The following is a 25,001-nucleotide window of genomic DNA, read 5'->3' as shown; positions in this document are numbered from 1 at the left end:
GGGAAATGTGTGTGCGTCTTATGGAGCGAATGCAGGCTGCACAGCTATCCCAGAAGCCAGAACAGCAAGAGGGATTGCTGCTTTCGCTGCACAGCGATCCCTCTTGCTGTTCTGGCTTCTGAGATTCAGAATATTTTTTCTTGTTTTCCTCCTCCAAAAACTAGGTGCATCTTATGGTCTGGTGCATCTTATAGAACGAAAAATATGGTAATTTGAAATGGAATACACTTCGCTTTGACAAAATCTCCGCAGCCAACAAACTTTTCTGTTTTAAACACCATCCTGTATCTAATCCAAAATGTTTAAAAATTGAGTCCCGAGCAGGGGGTATCCCAGGAGTTCATTACTCTTTAGAAATTGACTTCTCTGGGTTTGTTTGTTTTTGCAAGTAGCTGCAATGGCCAGCTATAATTGGAGAACCAAGAATTTCTGTCATGATTCAACACTTACATGGTACCACCCATTTACTACATAGGTGCATGTGCCTCTGTAGCATAATTATTATGGGGTAGACAGCAGAGGCTAGAGACCAACAGTTTCATGGCAGTGGATTAAAGAAAGTAAATGAGACTAGGATGCTTCAGAAAAAGTTAATATATGTTACATTTATGATCTAGGTCCGCCACTCTGGAGTGGTATGTATGAATTCTAATCTTCAGAGTTCTTCACATTGCAGTGGTGTGTGATACACAATACCTACATATTTGGGTTAAAAAATACCAGATTTAGGAATTGATACATCAATACATAATTTGTAACCATTTTATATAGTTAAAAGTTGTGGCTTTTTTTCCCATTGGATATTACTGGTAAACAGTGCCCTGCAATTAATTTTTGTTAAAGTCACTAACCTTCTCCCCTTTGGTGCTTCAACCTACCGTATAACATGCCTTATAAAATATATATCCTTGTTTGAAGTGTGTGTGTGTGTGCTTTAAGATCTTAATTTAGCGATTTTGAACAAAGGGCTTCCTTGTTCTAATAGCAATTACTTGTACTTACAAGTGGTTTTCTTCATCATGGCTAAGTAGAACACATTTTGCCAATTACTAGTTCTTAATTGGGTTTTGGGAATGAACTGCTCCATATTTGCTCTGAACACAGAGGTGTTTGACCACTGGTAGGGATTGTGTATGGAGAAAGATTTGAGTCTTAAAGTGCAATCCTATGCAAGTCTGCGCTCAGAAGTAAGCTCAGTTGAGTTCTGTGAGATGAGTAGGTATGAGACTGCAGCCACAATCTTGCGAAGCACTGAGGCCATTCACTAGCAAAGTGATTTCTTCGCTGGTGACTGCAAGTAGCAGGAAATAATATTAGAGAGACCTTAATAATATTGCATGGTGATGTGTATTCCATCCTTCCTCTTCCTCCTCTCACTGTTAAGGATGGGTGGAAGAGTCGAGCTGCCATTTTGAAATTTAAACAGAGAATGATGGCCTATATGTATATGTCAAGATTAACTTGAATATGCTAGTGCTCAAGATCAGGGTGAGCTAAGGCCTTAGTTCATTTGGCTACTTAAAGTTATTCGAAAATGAATGCCTTTACACATACACCTATGCCTCAGTGGCCTCCACATTGAGATGATTTGCTGGATTCGATGTGGGGCTATAGTAAAAAGTTATTCAGAACCTTCCATTGATTGTTATATGGAAGTGGGGATTAGGCCTGCCATCTGTATTGGATTCCCTGTTGCAGTAAAAATGTGCCTAAATCAACAAAGCCATGTTTGATTTGCTTTATAATGACAAATGAGCTATCTTGGGCAAAACTATATGTTGCCCATTTTCTAGTGTATGAAAACGCTTTACCCATTTTTTTTAACAGTTGGGTAACACAGCCAATTGGGAGCAATAGCTTTGTGTGAGGTGGAGAATTTTCAAATTTCAGTGATTCTAAAACACAAAGTATTAACCTTTCTGTGGAGAGAGTTGGTTCCTTTTGGAAATGCTTTGCTGCTGTGTTAAGATTATCCTCCTAAAGGCTGTGAGTATAAAACTTCAATGTCATGATAGACCGCCACTTGTAAATATTGGCATTGACCTGTATAGACATTTGAGAACATGCATTCTTCCCCCCACCCCACTTTTTCCCTTTTGCTTGGTGTGCGGAGAGTGGTTTGTTGCAGTTGTGATGCTAGCTGGGTGAGAGACCAGATATGCTCAACTGGAAACTTATATTTTTTTTAAAAAAAAAAACTGATAAAATGGTAGTACAGTGGTAACTCGGTTTTCAAACATAATCTGTTCTGGAAGACTGTTCGAGTTCCAAAACGTCCAAAAACTCAATGCAGAAAATTCTACGGAATCCATGTGGCATGTTCAGCATCTGAGACGTGTTCAAAAACCACAGCATTTACAGGTTTACAGCATTTGAAAACCGAAATGTTTATCGGCCTCAGTCCAGTATATCTGAAGGACCGTCTCCACCCCCATCGTTCTACCCAGACACTGAGGTCCAGCGCCGAGGGCCTTCTGGCAGTTCTCTTACTGCGAGAAGCCAAGTTACAGGGAACCAGGCAGAGGGACTTCTCGGTAGTGGCACCTGCCCTGTGGAACGCCCTCCCACCAGATGTCAAAGAGAACAAAAACTACCAGACTTTTAGAGGACATCTGAAGGCAGCCCTGTTTAGGGAAGCTTTTAATGTTTGATGCATTACGGTATTTTAATATTTTGTTGGAAGCCGCCCAGAGTGGCTGGGGAAGCCCAGCCAGATGGGCGGGGTATAAATAAATTATTATTATTATTATTATTATTATTATTATTATTATCAACAGAGACATTTGAAAACCAAGGTACCACTGTACTGTCACTGCAGAAATATAGCATTGTGAACTGCCCTTTATTGATGGATGTGCATGTCCTGAACTTATCACATTTGTGATGGAGGACAGACTGCAAACTGAGTGAGGTTCCCCGGGGGAAAGGCAAGGGAACTGAGCTCTTCTGTAAATCAAAATGGTCTTTTTGATGCAGCTCTTGGTCGGTGGGGAAAGCTGTCCCTCCGTAATTGACTAAGCACTTGTTTGTTTTTTGTTCTCAGCTCCTCCACCACCTCCACCATCCAGGGGCGGCCCTCCCCCTCCTCCTCCTCCCCCACCACCACATAGCTCGGGGCCACCTCCCCCTCCTATTAGGGGAAGGGGAGCTCCTCCCCCACCTCCTTCAAGAGCTCCGACCGCAGCGCCACCCCCTCCGCCTCCTTCCAGACCTGGCGGTGCAGTGCCGCCCCCGCCCCCCAACAGGATGTATCCTCCTCCTCCTCCGGTTCATTCTTCCTCGGCCCCCTCCGGCCCACCTCCTCCCCCTCCACCACCTTCGGGTGGTTCTTGTGTGCCTCCTCCGCCTCCCCCACCCCCTCCCCCTCCTGGTCCTCCTCCGCCGCCCGGTGTCCCAGTCGAGGTTGACCATCAGCTTCCAGTTCCTGCAGGAAATAAAGCAGCTCTCTTAGATCAAATCAGAGAAGGGGCCCAGTTGAAAAAAGTAGAACAGAGCAGTCGTCCGGTCTCCAGCTCGGGAAGAGACGCGCTACTTGATCAGATACGGCAGGGTATACAGCTGAAGTCTGTGAGTATCACTGGGTTTTTTTGTTCTTTAGTTCTGCTTACTAGCAAAATTTTGTGCAGTGTGTATCGTAGAATCGTGTTGGAAGGGACCCCAAGGACCATTCTGCCCAACCCCCTGGAATTCAGGAATCTCAACTAAAGCATTCATGACAGGTGGCCATCCAACCTCTGCTTAAACAGCCTCGGTCCTATATACCTGAAGGAGCATCTCCACCCCCATCGTTCAGCCCGGACACTGAGATCCAGCGCCGAGGGCCTTCTGGCGGTTCCCTCATTGCGAGAAATGAGGTTGCAGGGAACCAGACAGAGGGCCTTCTCGGTAGTGGCACCCGCCCTGTGGAACCCCCGCCCTTCAGATGTGAAGGAAATAAGTAGCTATCCTATCTTTAAAAGACATCTGAAGGCAGCCCTGTTTAGGGAAGTTTTTAATATTTAATGCTGTATTGTTTTTAACACTCAATTGGGAGCTTCCCAGAGTGGCTGTGGAAACGCAGCCAGATGGGCGGGGTATAAATAATAAAATATTATATTATTATTATTATTATTATTATTTTATTATTATTATTTATTTATTTCTTTATTAAACATCTCCAAGGAAGGAGAGTCCACAACCTCTGTAATATACTAATATATGTTTGTCACAAGAATTTCATTAACTGTCTTTTCTGTGTCAAATGCGAATTCCTAAAAATGCCCTTGATTTTTAACCTTCGGCACGTTCTTCCACCTAAGTAGACTTTTGGTGATCGAGTAAAAGTACGAAGCGTAGAATAATCAGTCTGCCCTTGTTTCTGTTTACTTGAAGGTATGCTCTAGCCATTGGCTTCTCAGTAATTGAGTGCTAAATGTTCTAAGTTCTATGTATGCTGCTACATTTCTATATTCAATCACCTCCACCCCAGGTATCTGATGGGCAAGAGAGTGCACCGCCTACGCCTGCTCCCACCTCGGGTATTGTGGGAGCGCTAATGGAAGTTATGCAGAAAAGGAGCAAAGCCATTCATTCTTCAGGTAGTTCATTAAATCAGTCTTTGTACAGCCATGTGCAATTTGTTTCTTTGAATTAATACCCAGGTTTACAGTGGTGCCTCGCAAGACGAAATTAATTCGTTCCGCAAGTTTTTTCGTCTAGCGAATTTTTCGTCTTGCGAAGCACGAAATCCCATAGGAATGCATTGAAATTCAATTAATGCGTTCCTATGGTCAAAAAAAGTCCAAACAAAACCAAATTTGGTACAACAAGAGTTTATTAAGTGCTCTTTAAGGTCACACATACTGTAAAGAGCATTTCAAAAATTAAAGGAACAATAAATTAAGTTTCTAAACATGACAGAAAAACATTTAAAAATCAACAAAGTGTGCAGTACATTTTCTAAGACTCTGGGGGACAACTCGAAGAAGGTTCCTCTTCCACTCTTTGCTTCTTGCTGAAGAACCCCCTCCTCAACTGTTCCCCCAGCCACCCACCACACAGAAATTCAAATCCAGAATTTTTTTTTAAAAACAGCAGAGTGGCCCAATGGTCACAGAAAATCATAAAAATGCAGAAAAAAACCACACAAGCTTCCAGATTCTTGCAAACCCCTCCTCAACTGTTCCCCCAGCCACCCACCACACAGAAATTCAAATCCAGAATTTTTTAAAAAAAACAGCAGAGTGGCCCAATGGTCACAGAAAATCATAAAAATGCAGGAAAAAACCACACAAGCTTCCAGATTCTTGCAAACCCCTCCCCAACACCAAGTCCTTGAATTCCAAACACCCCAACCCTAAATCCAAAAACCCCCAAATAAGTTTTAAAAGTTTAACTTACCAAATGGCTGCAAAAGAATTTTTGGAAAAGCTTCAAAAATCACCAAAGTCTTCAAAAACCTCAAAAAAGGCTACCACACCGCGTTCTATGAGTTGCTCCTCAAAGTCAAGTCGCAACTGTATTAACGGTGTTAAGAAAAAGGAAACAAACTTGCAAGACGTTTTCGTTTTTCGTCTTGCGAAGCAAGCCCATAGGGAAATTCGTCTTGCGAAGCAGCTCAAAAAACGGAAAACCCTTTCGTCTAGTGAGTTTTCCGTCTTGCGAGGCATTCGTCTTGCGGGGCACCACTGTATAACATGGATTATAGCATCTATTTTATCTGCCGATATAATAATATTTAACAGAAAGGGATTATAGGCTTATCAGCAGTGTGAAGTTTAAAAAAAAACCTGTATTGAAAAATAGCCTTGTAGCAACCGTAAAAATTATATTAATCAACAGTTTACTAATTTATACAATTCTAGAACTGCTTGTCACAACCTACACAATGGGTGTAATTTATGGAAGCTTGTTTCTGTTTCCATAAGCATCCCTTATTTAAAAAAAGAATAGGTTATTTGGTTATTCTCCTGAACCAGATAGATTGCTTATTTATTTGGAAGAAGTATATAGATAATAGCAGGAATATTACAAATATTTTGAAGCTGTCACTTAGGTCTTAATACTGTGCCACCATCAAGAAAATCATGTTTTGGTCAGCTGTTATTACAAAAATCATGGGGTAGGCATAAATAATATGCACTCTACTCTGAAGGAAAGTAATATACAATTACTATGCGACTTAGGACCTGGGTACTTACATAGTCACAATTTTTCACATACATGCCCAGGCATATTATTATTACTATTATTGTTATTATTTCTTACTGTGCAAATGCCATTCATTACCAACTAAATGGGGGCTGGGGGCGGAAATGGCAACACTAGCTTTTGCTGAATGTTTAGTTCTTGCAAAAATAACTTAATTTTTTTCTTACCATTAGATGAAGATGAGGATGAAGAAGATGAAGAAGATTTCGAGGATGATGATGAATGGGATGACTGATCAGTATATTATATATCATATATATTTTTAAGGTGAAATACTAAACTACTTTCTGTCTATGGATTCTGTAAAATTATCATGTAAATGTTCTACCAATTTGCTGTATATTTTTGTTGCCTTTTGCTTTTTTATTAATCTGTGCAATACCTCATTTAATCTGTAAAGGTTTGTCATAATCCTATACAAAGTTACTCCCGAAATTAATGTGTACAAGTTTACACCAGGTTGTTCAGTGTACATGTGAACACTTTCCATTCCATCAATAAGGGAGTTTTAATGTAATATGCGAGATTGACAAACACACCTTAAATGTATTTAGTTATAATGCAAGAAGGAAAACACTATTTTCATACCCTACTTTTTCTGTATCTAAATTTTCTTATTAAAACCTAGTATAGCACTACATTCTTTAAGCAATGCAGCTCCTAGTTTTAGCCCCTTCATCTTGGAAACTCTGCCACATGGGTGAGGCTGATAAAACAAAGAACCGTTGCAGTTCATACCGCTGCGATTTAAATTTAGCATTTAAGCTGACATAAAACAATCGTAAAATAATAATAACAATAATAAAGCAGTTGTGAAAATTTCCCCTGATTCTGGAGCACTGTGTTTCCTGCTATCGGGCAGCGTTGACACCTTGAATGCTCAATTTAGGAACTTCCCTGTTTGTTTCAGAGTGTGACATCTCTGATGTAAGCCACCTCTGATTTTTACCAGCTACCTTTCACAATGAAGAGGAGGAGTCTACATTTATGGCAACTGCTGCGGGTGTTTATTTATTTTTATATGCTGTTTTTTACTGAAGGGCTGTGGTTATAAAGTTTGCTCTGAATAATAGCGGATTTAAATTAATTTTAAAATGTGTAGGGCATGAGAATACTAATAAATGAATTTAGGTGGTGTCACTCTGCAGTCTTGATGGATTACGGTATAAACCGAACACAATTTAGGCACCAGATCTGTGATCTAGAAATTGAAAGCATTTATACAGGGATGGATGGATGCCTTAAATATATACTTCTCCTGACTGTGACGGGCTTTCCAAAAGCGATGGGGAAAGTTTGTGGGGGAGAGAAGGGATATGAGCATGAATTCTTCACTGATGTTTCCTTTCAACTCCCTTTGGCTGGATAAGCTGAGACTGGGTAGACTCTGTGCCTGTCAGCCTGTTAATGTTCAGAGATCCACTCCTCGCATGCACCCCTATGGGTTTATTCAAGCATAATGGGTCAATGTTGCCCTGTTTCCTTTGGACACTAAATCTCCAGGTAGAGCTCACTGAACTGCTTGCCTTTTGAGAGGGTCTCACTACTGCAAAGTTGGTTTAAACCACTGCTTTTTATACGCACTGAACTTGCATATTGCAGTTTGATTTGCCTCACGCTTAGAAATGACGCCAAAGGATGTGCTTGGAAATCGCGTTCCGACGTACGACGGGGAAAGTTGAGTTCTCATCTTAATTTTCGTATTTACTAATGGACTTAACGTTTGGATTATCTCCCTATTTTATATGCAGGATGCTGCATTTAAGATAGGCATTGGCAGTGCTAACCCCATACTTGCAGCAAGGAGACACTGAAGTAGAAAACACTAGGAATAATCAACTTGCCTCGCTGCTGCACAGTGTTTCAAGGGAGGAATATCTGGCGTACAATTAACACATGCTTCTTTCCCCTCTCCCCATCTTCTCTATTCATGGTATATTGGATGAAATTTGTATTTGCTGAAACCCAGTGTTGGCTTGATCTTGGCAGGCTGGACCTGCAATATGACCTGGCTTGGATATCTTAGTGCAGTTATAACGTATGTCTAGCATCCGGATTTTTAATACTCGAGGAAAACAGGATTTTAAAGGTTATGTTGATGAAGAGGGAGGTGTTGGAAGCAAAGCTACGTTATTCCGATGAGGGTAACTTTTGTTTTAAGCACACGGCTTGGGAAAGGAGAATTTTAAAGGTCTCCTCCTCTCCCTGCGGTTGTAGCCACAGCACTGCCTGCTGCTGGAAAGACTTTCAGCCACTGTTGCTGCTAGTATGGCTTGAGGACTGCGGGCAGGTTGGCTGAAGCCGGATTTGAATGCTCTGAAGTAGGATTAAGAATGTGCACATGAGAGGGAGTGTTAATGGCCTTCGGGACAGCGTTTAGTGCTGTCTCTCCAGCTCTGTAATCATAAAGGGCATTTTTCAAATAGATCTTGCTCAGGTGGCCTCCAAAGATGTTACTTACTAGCATGAATAAAGCACATGCTTCTAGAGTCGAGAGAACTTGGAAAGATTTAATATTTTATGTCTGAGATATTTGTGTAATCCATTAATCACTTGCCCAACAGGCTTTCGTTTTGTTTTGTTTTGTTTTCCTATAAAGTGTATCCACATTATTGCACAAAAGTTCAGATGTTTTGCTTTCAATAGCATATTGTACGGTCTTAATTTAAGGCATGACTGCAGTTACAGTTAGGCTACAAAGTCACAGCTGCATGTTTCTGCATTTTCCCATGTGGGCTGGAGGCGACGTTTCATGTCATTGAATCACTACTGCTAACTGTTGTAACAAGGCAGCTTCATGCACCAGTTAAATTGACTGTCCAGGTAGCCTTGGCAATTAGCAAATGAGCCTGAGGCCTATATCTCAGCACTACGCATAGACAATATCAACTAGCCGCTTGTACTCTGAAAGCATCTCAATCGTTCAGTTTTCCGTTTCATCAAACTGAAATTCTTGGTATGTGAATTTTCTTTCTCTTTGGCTTTTTTTTTTAATGTACAGTGAATAGGATGTTGCACTGGTGGCAATTCATCATGGAGCATAATAAAATTAATTTGACTCAAAAACACGGTGTGGTGTGACTTTTTTTCTTCTTGTCTCCTAACTCATGCACAGGTTATGCTTCAGCCAGGATAGCAAAATCCAACATTACCATAACTAGCTCAAATTGGAAAGTGGATTGTGTTCTTAAATAAGTTTCAGGAGGGAATCTAATGCCCTGGCCCATAGGTCAAATATGACAGCTAGCCTGCTGCTCCCATGGAAACAATGGCTGTTGTAAACCAACAGATTGCATAATGCATTAATATTACAAGGTCAGGCAATGTTGGAAGGGGTCTGTGCATTAAAAGTCTTGTTGTCTTTGCAGTTGCTCTGTGTATTGCCTGCTCTTGTTTGCATAAAACTTAACGTATTTTTTGGTGACCAAATTGCATAGAATTTCACAAAGGAGATTTTATATCCACAAGCATCAAGTATTTTTATTGCCATCACTGGTTTGTTGCTATATCTTGGAGAAATTCCTGGTTCTTCTTGCTAGTTGCATATCTGCACGTATAAGTATGTTGATCATATTAATAAAATCAGAGATTTAGTAGCTCTCTTGGCTCTTTTGTTCTCAGTCCACAGTGGTGTTTATGACAGTGCCTTCACAACAAAGGTAAGGGACCCCTGGACAATTAAGTCCAGTCTAAGGTGACTATGGGGTGCAGCACTCATTTCGCTTTCAGGCCAAGGGAGCCAGCATTTGCCTGCACACAGCTTTCTGTGTCATGTGGCCAGCATGACTAGACCACTTCTGGTGCAACAGAACACTGATGGAATCCAGAGTGCACAGAAACGCGGTTTACCTTCCTGCCACAGCAGTACCTATTTATCTACTTGCACTGGTGTGCTTTCAAACTGCAAAAATATCAAGATTACAATATTTTTGTATACCTGACACATAAGTAGGCTGCACTTTTTTTAAATGTGAGTATCTTAACTTGCTGCTGACACACTGCTTGCAAATAGCTTCTGCAGTTTCCTGACAGTGCAAGCCATGTGAGATATAGCCTGTTCATCCCAAGTTTGAATAAATTGTGTTAAAACAAAGTTTGAATAAACTGTTTTAAAACAAAGCCCACAACGACTTTAAAATAATTTGGGAGAAGAAAAGAGCTGTATGTGAAAAATGCATCCTGGGTGACAGACGTTCTAGTTTCCCAAATGCCTGATTTCCTTGCAGAGTTCTTTCCTCCAACTTCTATTGAAGCACACTGCCTACTCAATTTTCCTGTTAGTTTTCCTGGAAATTGTCATTATCAAGCTTCTGTTGCAGATCCTAAAAGCCCATGTGCTTTAGCAACTTGTGTCAGTAGTTGAGATTCTAGCTTGTCAGGGACATGATGTTCCTGACCAGGCTGGGCTCTCCTAGTTCCACTTCTGTCACTCTAATGTGCATTCTCTTCCCTTATCACATACCCCAATAAGCTCTGTGTACTTAATGTCTTCACTGCAAGCCTGAGTGATGTTGCTCTGCCTGTTTATGGCTCTTCGCTGCCAAAAGATCAGCATAAAGTCTTGCAGTTCTCTGTTTCTGTGGAGCCGGTTCAAAGCTTTTGACACTCCTGAACTTCTGCAAGGCCAAAAATAACACTTTGTTGTGGTCTCCCTATAGTTAGCCTTGGGGCTTTTGAGGTTTGCAAAGGCAGGGAGCACGTTGTTTATGGGGTGGGTTTAGCACAGCAGCATGTCAGCTGAGTCCTGCTTTCTCTTTATCAGTTACACATTTATCTTTTGTTTGAAAGAGGACCTGTTGTTGTGCACTGGCACAATTTCTCTGTTCTGGAGTTAAGGAAGCAAACTGCAACTCCCCTCATTTCTGGGACCAGAACTACACAAATCTGCACAGAACCATTTTCAGTGCATGAAAGTACATCTAGTTTAGGGACTCCAGCTAGAGGTCCCCTTTATCTATTCTCTCTTTTTCTTTCGGTAGCTTTTTTAAATTTATTCTCTCATTGTATTTGGGTAAGCATTGCAAGCAGGTGACAGATCGGTTGAAGGACCCTGCGTGAGAGGTGGGGAAGGGGAAAGAAACCTCACAGGATGAGAGGCTGTGAGAAGAGAGGAATGACTCCAGGTGAGAGCTGGGAGGGCTCCCCTCTTTCTGTATGGCAGAGGTTTTCAACCTTTTTGAGTCCATGGCTCCCTTGACCAACTGCATTCTTTCTGCGGCACCCCTGTGGGGCTCAGGAGCCCAGTTATGTCACCCCTTGCCTGACAGAGCTGGCAGCCTCTCACCCTTTTTTGAACACCCTCCCTTGTGGAGTGTTGCCTCAGCCTCCTCTCCCCTCTCCTTGGGAGTCCTCTGGGCTGCTGCTGCTGCTGTCCCTGGTCTCCGAGCTGCGCCCCCTGCCCCAAAGAGAGGTGCCTCTTCACACTGACCCACAGGGACCTGGGACTTGTCTGTCCATTCCCAACAGCAAGGGCTGGTGGACTGGTTGGCTTGCTTATTCTGAAGCCACCTCAACTTCTGGCAACCAGCCCCCCCTGACCAGCTCCAGAGGCACCATTCGCCTGGGAGCTTATAGTCTGGGCTGCTGCAACAAACAGCCATTAAGACTTTGGGAAACAAAGATGCAAGAAGGCACCAGAGGAGGGAAGGAAAGAAAGAGGGACAGAGGCCAGTGTTGCCTGTGGCACCCCGACCATCATTCAAGGCACCCCTCATTCAGAAGATTGGCGGTTCGAATCCCCGTGACAGGGTGAGCTCCTGTTCAGTCCCTGCTCTTGCCAACCTAGCAGTTCGAAAGCACATCAAAGTGCAAGTAGATAAATAGGTACCGCTCCGGCGGGAAGGAAAACGGCGTTTCCGTGCGCTGCTCTGGTTCGCCAGAAGCGGCTTAGTCATGCTGGCCACATGACCCGGAAGCTGTACGCCGGCTCCCTCGGCCAATAAAGCGAGATGAGCACCGCAACCCCAGAGTCGGTTATGACTGGACCTAATGGTCAGGGGTCCCTTTACACACGCAGGGCCAAACTCAGGGCTTTTTTTTATCAGCTGGAACTCACCGGAACTCAGTTCCAGCACCTCTTAGTTGGGCAGTGCCATTGCCATTATAAGAGAACAAGGGAGGCATTCATGTTGAGTTCCGGCATCTCTTTTTCTAGAAAGATAGAAGTGGCCAAACTAAACAGGATGCAGCAATTCAGGGCATAGGATTTTAATAGCAAGCATTGGTGGGGAGGGAGGGATTTTGATGGGAATGGCAGGGTTGTAGAAGGAGACATTTTAGCCATTCCCCTGCTGCCACCATCTTGTACAAAGCTGTTCAGTTCCCTGCAATATAAAACATACAGGTACCAGTGTGTTACTTGTGGTGTTGGCAGGAGCAGGGACAGAGCAATGGTAGCTCACCCCATCACATGGATTCGAACCACCAAACCTCTGAGTGGCAAGCCCAAGAGGCTCAGTGGTTTAGACCACAGTGCCAACCTAGCAGTTTGAAAGCACACCAGTGCAAATAGATAAATAGGTACTGCTGTGGCAGGAAGGTAAACGGCGCTTTCATGCACTCTGGTTTACATCACAGTGTTCCATTATGCCAGAAGCTGCTTAGCCATGCTGGCCACATGACCCGGAAAGCTGTCTGTGGACAAACGCCGGCTCCCTCAGCCTGAATGTGAGATGGACACCGCACCCCATAGTCGCCTTTGACTGGACCTAACCATCCAGGGGTTCTTTATCTTTTTTACCTTTTACTTGCGGTGTCCTTGCTGGAGGAGTGATGTTTGAAAGAGATAATAATAAGTAATAATAATAAATTTATTTGTACCCCAGCTATCTGACCGGCTTGCCCCAGCCACTCTGGGCAGCTTCTAACAAGTTATCAAAACACAGTAAAACACCAAACGTTAAAAAAGGAAAGAGCCAGTGTGGTGTAGTGGTTAAGAGCGGTAGTCTCGTAATCTGGGGAACCGGGTTCGCGTCTCCGCTCCTCCACATGCAGCTGCTGGGTGACCTTGGGCCAGTCACACTTCTTTGAAGTCTCTCAGCCTCACTCACCTCACAGAGTGTTTGTTGTGGGGGAGGAAGGGAAAGGAGAATGTTAGCCGCTTTGAGACTCCTTAAAGGGAGTGAAAGGCGGGATATCAAATCCAAACTCTTCTTCTCTTCTTCTTTAATTGGGAAAACGGCATTGTTAAAAACCCTCCCCACCATGAAAGGACTGATCCAGGACTGATCCCTGCCCGCTCCCCCTCACAAACACATATCGCAGTGACTGCTTTTTAACACTTCGTTTTTAAACCAGGAGGTTCTACTCAAGGGAATCCATATCATGTGTATTCTGACCTTCCATGTCATGTTTCTTGGTAATGGTAATTGCAATCACTGTTTTATGTGGGAAAAGGCACAGAAACCCTGCAGGATCCGACCAAGAGCTTTATCTCTTCCAGCATTTCAAAGGCGGCCAGCTAGTTGCTTGCAGAGAACATATAAAAGTAGGAAGTTAATTTTTTTTACTTATGAACAGCATTTGTATACTGCCCAATAACTTTATCTGAGCGGTGAACAACATAGTTTAAACGCCTTTAAAAAGAAATTAGAAACAAGCAAAAGTCAAAACAATCACAATAGAAAGGAGAAATGAGAAGCTGCCGAGAAGAAAGCTGCAAAACCATCAGCAGCGATCCATATAAAAACGGCAAGGAAAAAACGCCCCTAATTTTTAAAAGAATTTTAAAACCAAAAGGACCATAATGTGAGTTCTTGGTTCTCACTCACTGTCTGCCCCCTGTGAGCAGCATTCAGAGCCATACAAACATCTGTGTTTTCATGGTTACAGATTTCCAAAGAACCCCAGATCTCAAAGGACTTTTTGTGCCAAAAAGTACCGGTATGCTTGTCGGTGGATTTTTTTTGTTTTCTTGTTGGGCTGTGTATGTGATAAAGGGGGACCATACAGGGGTGAAAGCATCTTCTATTTGTCCCCGTTTCAGTTTATTGGTTAGTGAAATATACTCGGAGTCGAGAGTGGATTTCATGCTTTTTATTCAGCTCGTAGTGGTGAGGAGGAATGGAAGTTCCCCCAGAATGTCTGCTTTATATACATTATTTACACAATGGGCCCCACGTGATTGGCTAATTCCGGGATTCACCTGTAGACCAATCAGGTTGCGGATTCACTTCCATTTGGAGCTGGATTGGGTGGCTCCTGTGGACCAATCAGATTGCTGCATTCTGGACCCTATTGTTATAGGACCAATCAGACTGCTGCCTTTTGGATCCTATTCAACTCAGTACATAACAGTTAGCTTCTCTAATAAGGCTGTTTCCCATTGGTCCATGCTTACTCCTGACAGGTCTCTCCAGTGTCTAGCTATGATGCATCTGGCTGCAGAGAGTAGGTGGGTTATGAGCACTTTATGATGTGAGTGGGCATTATGATCTTGGAAGATGCAAGCATATAGTAAGAGAACCCACACAACGGACACTGACACAAAACCCCACACATACACTAAGTAGAAGAATAGAAGCATTGCCAGCCGACCCCAACCCACTCACCATTCCCCACCACCACCTTTCCCCCTGTTTTCTTCCTAGCCTAACACTGTATGTAACACTAATAATAATAATTTATTTATATCCCGCCCTCCCCAGCTGAAGCTGGGCTCAGAACAGCTAACAAAAGTAAAATAATACAGCATTCTAAAAGCAATTCATTATAAAATCAGTTCAAATCAAATTGATGGCAACCATTGGGCAACCATGTCTCAAAACTGATGAAACTGATCTGTAGAAAACGCAACTTGAAAAAAAGAGACAATCCAAGTACAGTGGTACCTCGGGTTAAGAACTTAATTCGTTCCGGAGGTTTGTTCTTAACCTGAAACTGTTCTTAACCTGAAGCACCACTTTAGTTAATGGGGCCTCCCGCTGCCACTGTGCCGCCAATGCACGATTTCTATTCTCATCCTGAAGCAAAGTTCTTAACCCGAGGTACTCTTTCTGGGTTAGCGGAGTCTGTAACCTGAAGCATATGTAACCTGAAGTGTATGTAACCCGACGTACCACTGTATTTTTGCAAACTAAGAAATATATATATATATCCCCAATAGTCAGCACTTTGGTGGTTCTTGAGATGATATGGGGGGGATGAAATAAGATCCCCTCTGCCCTCCCCCCACAATGTAATTTCTATTACATTATTGAACAAACTGAAAATTTTGCCGGCGTGCTCTTGAAATACAGCCAGCTTGTCTTAGCAGCTGCTATTTGATCGATGCAGCACCACTCGTTGTCACACTTGCAGCATAGTCTAAGAACTGGATCCAGAATTTAGTAATCTTTCTGCATAATTCTCTGTGAGCAGCTGTGCTGTCATTTTAAGAGACTAGGAGTTCTTCCAAGAGACACAAGGGCAAACAGCTCTTCAAATGCGACCTTCTGCTTTTATTATTTCTACAGAGGTTGGGGAGTTCTAATTTTGTAGTATCGATTTCATGCTGCTGGAAGGGGAAGAGGAAAACAAACTTTGCTCACCATTGTGATCTCTGTCGACCTGGATCCTTATTCTTGTGTCTAACGTCTGAATGGAAAAGTGGAAAGGGTAGGGGACCTGGTCATTTTAAGTCACCTCTGAGGCTTAACATGTTCAATGGTGAACAGTCTGTACAAATGAAAAACTAATTTGGAGGGGCTGTTGAAATGCCTGGACCCTGGGCAGGTTCTTGGTTGTGTGTCATACCGGTCACAGTATCAAAACATCAATAACAAAGCCATAAAATATGAATTGAGACCGTAGTAAACAACTTGTGTTGTGTTCCTACTAGACATGGGCAATTTCCTCAACAAAGACTACCTGCTTTTAGAGTTAATGCTGGAGTACTAATACTGAGAGTCCAAAAGTTGTTCTCTTTTTTAAAAATAAATTTTATTTTTGCATTTTCAATTTTACATAAACAAATGAATTAAATACATGAACATAGAATCCCTTCTGACTCCCCCCCCCTTGTGAATCTTAGTGTGATGATTTCCCCCTCTGCATCTCTGTCATAACTCTATTTTTATAAATCCTTTGTCGATCCATAGTTCAAATTTTTGCTACAAGTTTTCTGCCAATCCTACCAATGTATGTAATTGTTCACAATAGCTTTTCAAACAAATTATAAACTTTCCCCATTCTCCTCTTCCTGGTTTCTAATTCCTCCTGTAAGTTTTGCCATTTTGGCGTTGTTCATCAATTTTGTCTGCCACTCTTTTTCTGTCGGAGTTGTACCATCTTTCAATTTCTGGGCTAAGAGACTCTGCACAGCCATGGCCACATACATAAATAGTTTCATCTGGTCCTTCAGGATCTCTGGCCCTATAGTGCCTAAAAGAAAAGCTTTTGGTTTCTTAGGAAAAGTCACTTTCAACATTTTTTTCTGTTCATTATATATCATTTCCCAGACTTGTTGTTCTCTATTAGTTGTTAGCATCCGTCTTTCTTGGGAGACAATGGAAGAGTGTGCCTTCGGGGATGAAGTCAAACCATTGGAGAGTTACAGCACCTGCTGCGGCTGTAGAGATCGCTACAGGAAAGACATGTTTTGTTGCAGCCGGGGCAGATGAAGACGTCCAGTTGTGCTGCTGCAGATACACAATTTCTTTTCTCAGTGCTCCTCCCAGCTGTCATTCTCCCTCCAATCACTGCTGTGGATACACAACCTGACTATCTGTCTCCAGGTCAGGGGTGCCAAGCCCTTTTGCCCCGTCCTATATTTTTAGTGCCCCCCTCAATGTCCGCAAAATGCAGAGGTGAAATGTGGGGCCCACCATGGCACAACTCCAGTGGCCAGCTCCTTCTCCTCCACCTCCTGCCACCAGTGGCGGCACCTGAAAGAGCGTCTCCACACCCATTGTTCTGCCCGGACACTGAGATCCAGCGCCAAGGGCCTTCTGGCGGTTCCCTCCCTGTGAGAAGTGAGGTTACAGGCAACCAGGCAGAGGGCCTTCTCGGTAGTGGCGCCCACCCTGTGGCATGCCCTCCCATGAGATGTCAAGGAAATAAACAACTATCTGACTTTTAGAAGACATATCTGAAGGCAGCCCTGTTTCGGGAAGTTTTTAATGTTTGATGTTTTATTGTGTTTCTCATATTCTGTTAGGAGCCGCCCAGAGTGGCTGGGGAAACCCAACCAGATGGGTGGGGTATAAATTTATTTATGTATTTATTTAGGAGGAGGAGGAGGAGGAGCTGCCAGCCATTGGAGCCACACGGCTGCCATGTTCGGTTCTGACCCCGCTACCTCCCAAAGTCCTGACATCACGCGCACAATGTGGGTTCCCTCAATTGCCCTCGCCACTGGTGCCTCACTGTGGTTGTCTGAAAGGGTTTCCCACATGGTGGGGTTAATATCGCCATCCTTCAGGTCACATTTGCAGACACCGAGTTGGTCTGCCAATGAGCCCACTGCCTGGTGCCAGCTTCCTGTAGAACACAACCTTAGGGATCCAGCCATCTTCCATTCTGTGGGCATGACTAATCCTGGCCTTCTCCATTTAAAATTATAGCATAAAAGAAAGGTAGTCAGAAAGTTGCTTTGAGTCATCTAGTTGATCTTTGAGTGTATTGCAGTAAATCAGGCATAGGCAAACTCTGGCCCTCCAGATGTTTGGAACTACAATTCCCATCAACCGCAGCTAACAGGACCAGTGGTCAGGGATGATGGGATTTGTAGTCTCAAAACATCTGGAGGGCTGGAGTTTGCCTATGCCTGCAGTAAATAATCAAAATCTCTATTATTTAACTGCAGCAAAGACGAAAAAGCTTTCTTCTCATTTAAATTAGGTAGCCGAAAAAGAATACGGGGGGGGGGGGCAGTTCTGTATTTTGTTTGAAAGGATTTATGAACTTGATTCTGCTACTGCTCACAAATTCTTGAGCTCAAAAGCATCCAGTTCCTTAATCCTTAGAATACGTCCACCCAGCATAGCTGTCAACATTTCCCTTTTTTTAAGGGAAATTCCCTTATTCCGAATAGGATTCCTCAAAAGAAAAAGGAAAAGTTGACATCTATGCCACCCAGCCAAGCCAACTGTTTTGCACCTAAGTTTGCTTGGTGGACCTCAGGGATCTAGAAAGAAAGAGAGAAAAATCAATAGTGCCAAAGTAGACCCTGTTATCCTCCTCACCCCTGGTGTAAAGACCACATAGCTAGAATAAAATGTCATGTATCGTTGGTAATCTTTGGCCCTCTCTAGTCCCTCCGCACTCTGAGGAATATTTCTCCACTCTCTTAAAAAACACCAACCCACACAGCCACTTCCAGAAACTGCACAGATTGTTCAAAGTGCAGAAGGCTTTCAATATGTCCTCCACCTACGTCCCAGCGTGACATTCCACAAATGTCAGACTTGAGGAAATTCGGTGGATGTTGTTTTCCTTCACGCTTTGGAGTTTAGAGAATATTTTTTCTTCCCCTACAGTTCAGGCTTTGCAGTGTACCCTGAAAATTTTTTAGCCTCTGTAGTGCTCAGATGATGAGGAAAAAGTTCAGGCTGGGGAGTGGGGGTGGGAGAAGGCTTTGTGAAATTCACAGCAAATGAATTTTGTGTGTTGCAACTTTATCTAGATTATTGTCCTTGAGCTCTTTTGCAGTCAGTAGCATCTCCTCAGATGCGGCCAGCCCAACCATTACACAGAGTGAGCCAGTACAGCCTTTCTAGTCTTCCCTAAGCATGTCTACTTTCCTCAGGTGTAAGCAGTGTTTTTTCTCCTTAAAAAATGTTTAGGGGAACTCTCATTCTGTCTGAGACTCAGGAAACACCATGACAGGAAAAGAGGTCGCTATCGGGGGTAGCAACGGAACTGATGATTCACCGTGCTAGAGAAGAAACTAAAATTTTTAATTTTTTAAGTTTTTTCTCCCATCAGATTCACAAAATGCTTAGGGGTATGCGTACCCCTGTGTCCCCGTCCCCCCCCCCCAAAAAAAAACACTGGGTGTAAGTGAGATTCAACTGCCTGTCTGGTCAGCTTCTGCCCATAGAAAGGGGAGGGCCATGTTTGGTCCTTTGCCTCAGGCAGCAAAATGTTCTGGGCTGCCCTTTCCTAAGGGTTTATGGTGTACCAGAGTAGTAAGCAAAATGAGAGCTGGCAAGACTGGCTTGAATCTCACCAGAGTTACTGTCTTTCAGCTCTGGCATACCCTTCGACTGCCCCAATTAAATTGGGACATCCCATTTTGGGGTGCTGTGCTCTCAGCGCAGTGCCCCAAAATGTGTGAGAGTGTGGAACCCAAAATGGCATGTGTGGGGCATGTGATTTATGCAGAAGCATGGGCAGGAATATATGCATCCTGAGTTTCAGTCTCAACATGTTGGAGGGTCTGCTTTGGCCCCAAACATTCACAATATGTGTGTCATGTTTATGGTCTGTCTCATTCGGAAACATGCCTGGCGTGTAAAATCAAAACTCCTCTCCTGGGGTGTAGCTCCCTCCATACTTAAATGGGAACTCACTGGAGACTTAGTTTGGCCTATGGAGCAAATACAGCCATACCTTATGATACAATTGCTTCTGATACGAGAGCCAGTGTGGTGTAGTGGTTAAGAGCGGTAGTCTCGTAATCTGGTGAACCAGGTTCGCATCCCCGCTCCTCCACATGCAGCTGCTGGGTGACCTTGGGCTAGTCACACTTCTTTGAAGTCTCTCAGCCCCACTCACCTCACAGAGTGTTTGTTGTGGGGGAGGAAGGGAAAGGAGAATGTTAGCCACTTTGAGACTCCCTAGGGTAGTGATAAAGCGAGATATCAAATCCAAACTCTTCTTCTTCTTCTTCTGGTTACGTGTTTTCAGGTTGCACACTGCGGCAAACCCGGAAGTACCGGAACGGGTTATTTCCAGGTTTCGTCGCTCGCACATGCGCAGAAGAGCTAAATCGCTTCACGCGCTTGCGCAGACACGGTGCTTCAGGATGCGAACGCTGCGGGTTGAGGACTTGCCCTTGTCACGGATTACGTCCACAACCCGAGGTTCCACTGTACTAGCTGCTGTGCTGAATTGTTAATCTGTCATTTACCAAGAATGACTACTCCTGAAGCTTTTCTGACTCATTATTTATTACGTATTCATTGCATTTATATTTCAGTTTTTTCTCCAAGAAGGTGACATACGTGGTTCTTCCCCTCTTCAGATAATCCCCAGAACAACCCTGTGACATAGATAAGGCTGAGAGGCAGTGGCTGGCCCAAGGTCCTCTAGTAAGCTTCATGGCCAGGTGGAGATTTGAACCCAAGACTCAGGTCCTAGCACAACACTAATCACCACACCATACTGGTTTTAGAGCAGACCCTTTTCAAGATTTCCTCACACAGCAATATTAAAATGTGGACACTGTTCCTCTAATCCACAAGATGCTACAAAGCAAATAAATGATATCATCCTCACTTCCAGACCCTCCAAGTGTCCCTATTTTCCAGGGACTGTCCTGGATTTACAGAAGCTGTCCTTCCTTTCATTGGATTTTTTTTTTTTTTTTTTTAGGGTATGGAGTTATGTGACCCCCAAGCTAAGGAGACTATACAACTTTCAGAAGACATCTGAAGACAGCCCAGTATAAAAAGGTTTTTTAATGTTTTGTGTTTTATTATGTTTTTTATATATTGGAAGCTGCCCAGAGTGGCTGGGACAACCCAGTCAGATGGGCAGGGTATAAATAATAAAATTATTATTATGGAATAGGACGCCTCTATTTTCGTTGGAGAAACGTTGGAGGGTATGCACTTCTCAAATGCTTGCAAGAATTACCTCTGTAGTGGGAAGTGCTTTTGACATTAGTCTAAACCACTGAGACTAGGGCTTGTCGATCGGAAGGTTGGTGGTTTGAATCCCCATGACAGGGTGAGCTCCCGTTGCTCTGTCCCAGCTCCTGCCAACCTAGCAGTTTGAAAGCACGTCAAAGTTCAAGTAGATAAATAGGTACCACTCTGGCGGGAAGGTAAATAGCGTTTCCGTGCGCTGCTCCAGTTTGCCAGAAGTGGCTTAGTCATGCTGGCCACACAGCCAGTAAAGCGAGATGAGCACTGCAACCCCAGAGTCGTCAGCGACTGGACTTAACTGTCAGCGGTCCTTTACCTTTACCATATATTTACTGAGGGAAGTCGTTGCTTCATTTCCTCGAGGGCTCTCACTGCAAGTGGCAGAGCCATAGTTACAGTACAGCTGGGAGGATGGTTGGATCACATTCTCTATAAGTCAAACGGCAAGTCCTAGGAAACTATTTCCCCTGTCCTCATGATGACTCAAGGGAATAGAATAGAACATGAAGCCAAGCTGGCATGCAGGCCCCAGGGAAAGTTTGCGCAGTTCGCATTCTCAGTTTCCTGTGCAGTTCCGAGAGAGATCTTGTTGACACAACCCTCACCCTTTCTCTCCTCTTGACACAGCTTCTCTTCCCCCCCCCCCCCCCCTTTTGGGAAGTATCGTAATGACTGCTGGGAAACAATCCCTAACCAACCTTTTCCTGACAGAAAATGAAGTGTTTTCCCTTCCCCATCTCATGCAGTTCCGTTAGCAGAGAAACATGGAAGGATTACAGTTTCTGGGTCGCACTCTTGTGTTTTCTTCTCAGAGTTGTGTGTGTTGTGTTGTGTGGTGTAGTGGTGAATGCTGTTTGGTTGCCACTTTTGAAGTGAGATTGAACCGCCTGCCTGGTCAGTCTTAGCTTTGCCTCAGGTAGCAAAATGTTTTAGGGAGCCCTCCAATAGTGTACATGTTTTTCAGTCAGAACTTGATGAAAATCAGTTCTGGCACCTCTCAGGTTGCTATTTTTAAGAGAACAAGGTTCAGGGTAAGTTCCAACACCTCTTTTTCTAGAAAAAAGAGCATTCAGTGGTACCTCAGGTTAAGAACCTAATTCGTTCTGGAGGTCCGTTCTTAACCTGAAACTGTTCTTAACCTGAAGCACCACTTTAGCTAATGGGGCCTCCTGCCGCCGCCGCACAATTTCTGTTCTCATCCTGAAGCAAAGTTATTAACCCGAGGTACTCTTTCTGGGTTAGCAAAGCCTGTAACCTGAAGCATCTGTAACCTGAAGTATCTTTAACCCGAGGTACCACTGCAGAGTACATCAAACCCTGAGCTTTGTGTTTTTACTGGAATGACAGCATTCTATGCTATAGGGGTGACCACCCACTTCCCTGAGCTTTGTTCACCTGCGTAAGCAGTTTGAAACGTCCCTTATTGTTGCTGTGAGCTCAATATGTTTTCTCTGGGATGGTTTTTTTATGAGGTACAGAATGAATATTATGGTGTGATGCCTGTCGTTGGCATGACATGTGCTGTAGCAGCTTTGATTAGCCTGAATGGGCAGAATCTGATTCTTTTCCCTTCGGAAACTGGATCATCCCAAGCAGCACGGAATGTGTCAACAACAAAAGAGCATCACTGATTAACCTGTTGCCCTCCATCTGGACTCCAGTTCCCACCAGCAGCTCCCCAACCAGTGGCCAATGGTAAGCAAAGGTGAGAGCTGTTATCCATCAACACCTAGAAGCTTATGTGGTCCTTCATGTCTGAAGAAGAAAGACTTGGTACCTTCCTGGCAACATGAGACTATTTGATGCACACTCTATTATGGCAGCCAGAGAAAAAGTGGAAGTCTGGACAATACTAACTCAATCATGCCAGTTTCCCTGAGGGTTTCTTCTGTTCTCTGATTATTTTCTCTTACTGCCACCACACCATTTATTTATTTTTTTGTTTCAGCAAAGACACCAGGCCAGTAAGAACTGCTGCTGCGGCTACTACCCAGGAGGACTCCCCTGCTCAGCGCCTGAGGGCCCCAGTCCTGACACTCACCACCTGGCCCAGGGCGGAGCCTGATGGGCTCTATAAAGGACTGCTGCCGCTGCTGCTGCTGGGCAGAGAGGGCTCCATTTTGTTTTGGTTTTGTTTAAATTGCTGTTATTTTTTACCTATGTCATTTTAAACTGTGATATGAATGCTGTTTTCTTAGTTTTAGATTTTGATTTATGTGGAAACTGTTTCCCATTTGGTTGTGTATTTTTTTGATGTGGTTTATTTATTGTTTATGACTTTTGTAATTATGTAAATCTTGCTATGCTGTAAGCTGCCTTGAGCATTGTTTTTTTAACTGTGGAAAGGCAGCATACAAATGAAAAATGATGATGATGATCATGATGATGATGGGGTTCGGCACCATTTCTGTCTTCTCTGAGCTTCTGTGACCCACATAAATATATGAATCTGGCAGGTTTGCTCCAAGGATATCTGAGATGAGGGGTACACTTTGAGCAAATCATAGAACTGTAGAGTTGAAAGGGACCCTGAGAGTCATCTAGTCCAACCCCCTGCAATGCAGAAATCCCAACTAAAGCATCCACGACAGATGCTAAAAAACCAGGGAAGAGTGTACTTAATTTCAAAAGGAACAATGTACTGCATTAGTATCTTCTGCCCACACTGAGCTCTTTCTTCATACAACATAGGAAGCTGCCTTAAAGGTAAAGGTAAAGGGACCCCTGACCGTTAGGTCCAGTCGCGAAGGACTCTGGGGTTGCGGCGCTCATCTCACTTTACTGGCCAAGGGAGCTGGCATACAGCTTCCGGGTCATGTGGCCAGCATGACTAAGCAGCTTCTGGCGAACCAGAGCAGCCCACGGAAACGCCATTTACCTTCCCGCCAGAGTGGTACCTATTTATCTACTTGCATTTTGACGTGCTTTCGAAGTGCTACATTGGCAGGAGCAGGGACCAAACAACAGGAGCTCGCCCCATCGCGGGGATTTGAACCGCCGGCCTTCTGATCGGCAAGTCCTAGGCTCTGTGGTTTAACCCACAGCACCACCCACATCCCTAGGAAGCTGCTTCATGCAGAGTCAAAACACTGATTCATCCAGCTCAACACCGTCTACATTGACTCCAGGCTTTCTATCAGGGGACATTCCCAGTGTTACACAGAAATGCAAGGGATTAAACCTGGAGACCAGGTACTCTACCACTGAACTACAGCCCTTCCCCACTCAGAAACCCCACTGGGATGATAGTGAATTCAGCATGCAGAAGCCTCAGATAAACAATGAATAAAGAAATTAAATGTAAGCGAAAAAGCTTTAAGGGTACTTTTTTTGGTGTAGGCCTGTGCAGACCTTTATGTTGTGCAGAACAGTGTGATTGTATACAGCAGAGTCCCATGCAGGTACTCTCATGTATGGTCAACTCCTAGGTAGTCCTAATGTGCAGGAACTTTGCATCATGTTGATCCATAGCTTTGTGACTGAGGACATGCTTTGCGAGCAACGGGTCCCTGGTTCAATCTCTTGAATCTCCAGCCCAGTTGGGAGAGGCCCCTGTGTGAAATCTGTATGGTGTCAGCTGCAGGGTGGTAGACTGGCAGGCCAAATGGGGGAGGCATTGTAGGTAAGTTTGCCCTGAAAGCTGGAGGTTCTCCATGTTAGAATTCCTGCTCCATGATTGCAGTCATGGGACTGTTGTATTTCAATTGACGGTATACGTTTTGACTCCACAGAGTGGAAAGTGACGGAGACAGGATGTTTGTGTTATTGTGTTCTGTGAAGTGGGACTGTTGTCCTTTGTTCTTTTTCTCTTTGATGTCTGATGCTAGAGAGAGAGAGGGAGCCATGTTGCAGTACTCCATGTGTGTTTATATGTAAATAAAGTAGATTAGCCAAAACGCTGAGTTGCTGCGGTCTGTCATGCAAGTTGCAAAGACTCTGCGGATCCCTAAGTGTGCCAATGTCTGTTGGCATCGGTCGCTGTGAGGTTCGGGCAGAAGAAAGCTATTGAAGCTCCCGAATGAT

General features: G+C 43.8%; 1 protein-coding gene and 1 long non-coding RNA gene across 3 annotated transcripts in view; one reads left to right on the top strand and one right to left on the bottom strand.

Moving 5' to 3' along the window:
• WASL (WASP like actin nucleation promoting factor) overlaps positions 1-9,255 on the top strand; it is a 35,541-nt gene extending 26,286 nt beyond the window's left edge. The window contains exons 9-12 of one of the 2 annotated variants that reach the window (XM_081023715.1): positions 618-635; positions 3,044-3,567; positions 4,469-4,577; positions 6,363-9,255. In XM_081023715.1, coding sequence (XP_080879841.1) covers positions 618-635; positions 3,044-3,567; positions 4,469-4,577; positions 6,363-6,424 — 713 coding nt within the window. In that variant the 3' untranslated portion in view covers positions 6,425-9,255. The remainder of the gene's footprint in view (positions 1-617; positions 636-3,043; positions 3,568-4,468; positions 4,578-6,362) is intronic. The other variant, XM_081023716.1, reaches the window with a different exon arrangement.
• The window catches only part of LOC308486741, a 433,510-nt gene that overhangs the window by 204,202 nt on the left and 204,307 nt on the right, over positions 1-25,001 (bottom strand). Inside the window, exon 2 of the long non-coding RNA XR_013991253.1 lies at positions 15,078-19,846. This is a non-coding gene — a long non-coding RNA (uncharacterized lncRNA). The remainder of the gene's footprint in view (positions 1-15,077; positions 19,847-25,001) is intronic.

The sequence above is a fragment of the Podarcis pityusensis genome (assembly GCF_964106645.2).
Source record: "Podarcis pityusensis genome assembly, chromosome: 10".
Lineage (NCBI taxonomy): Eukaryota > Metazoa > Chordata > Lepidosauria > Squamata > Lacertidae > Podarcis > Podarcis pityusensis.
This window is presented reverse-complemented; position numbering and strand designations above follow the sequence as displayed.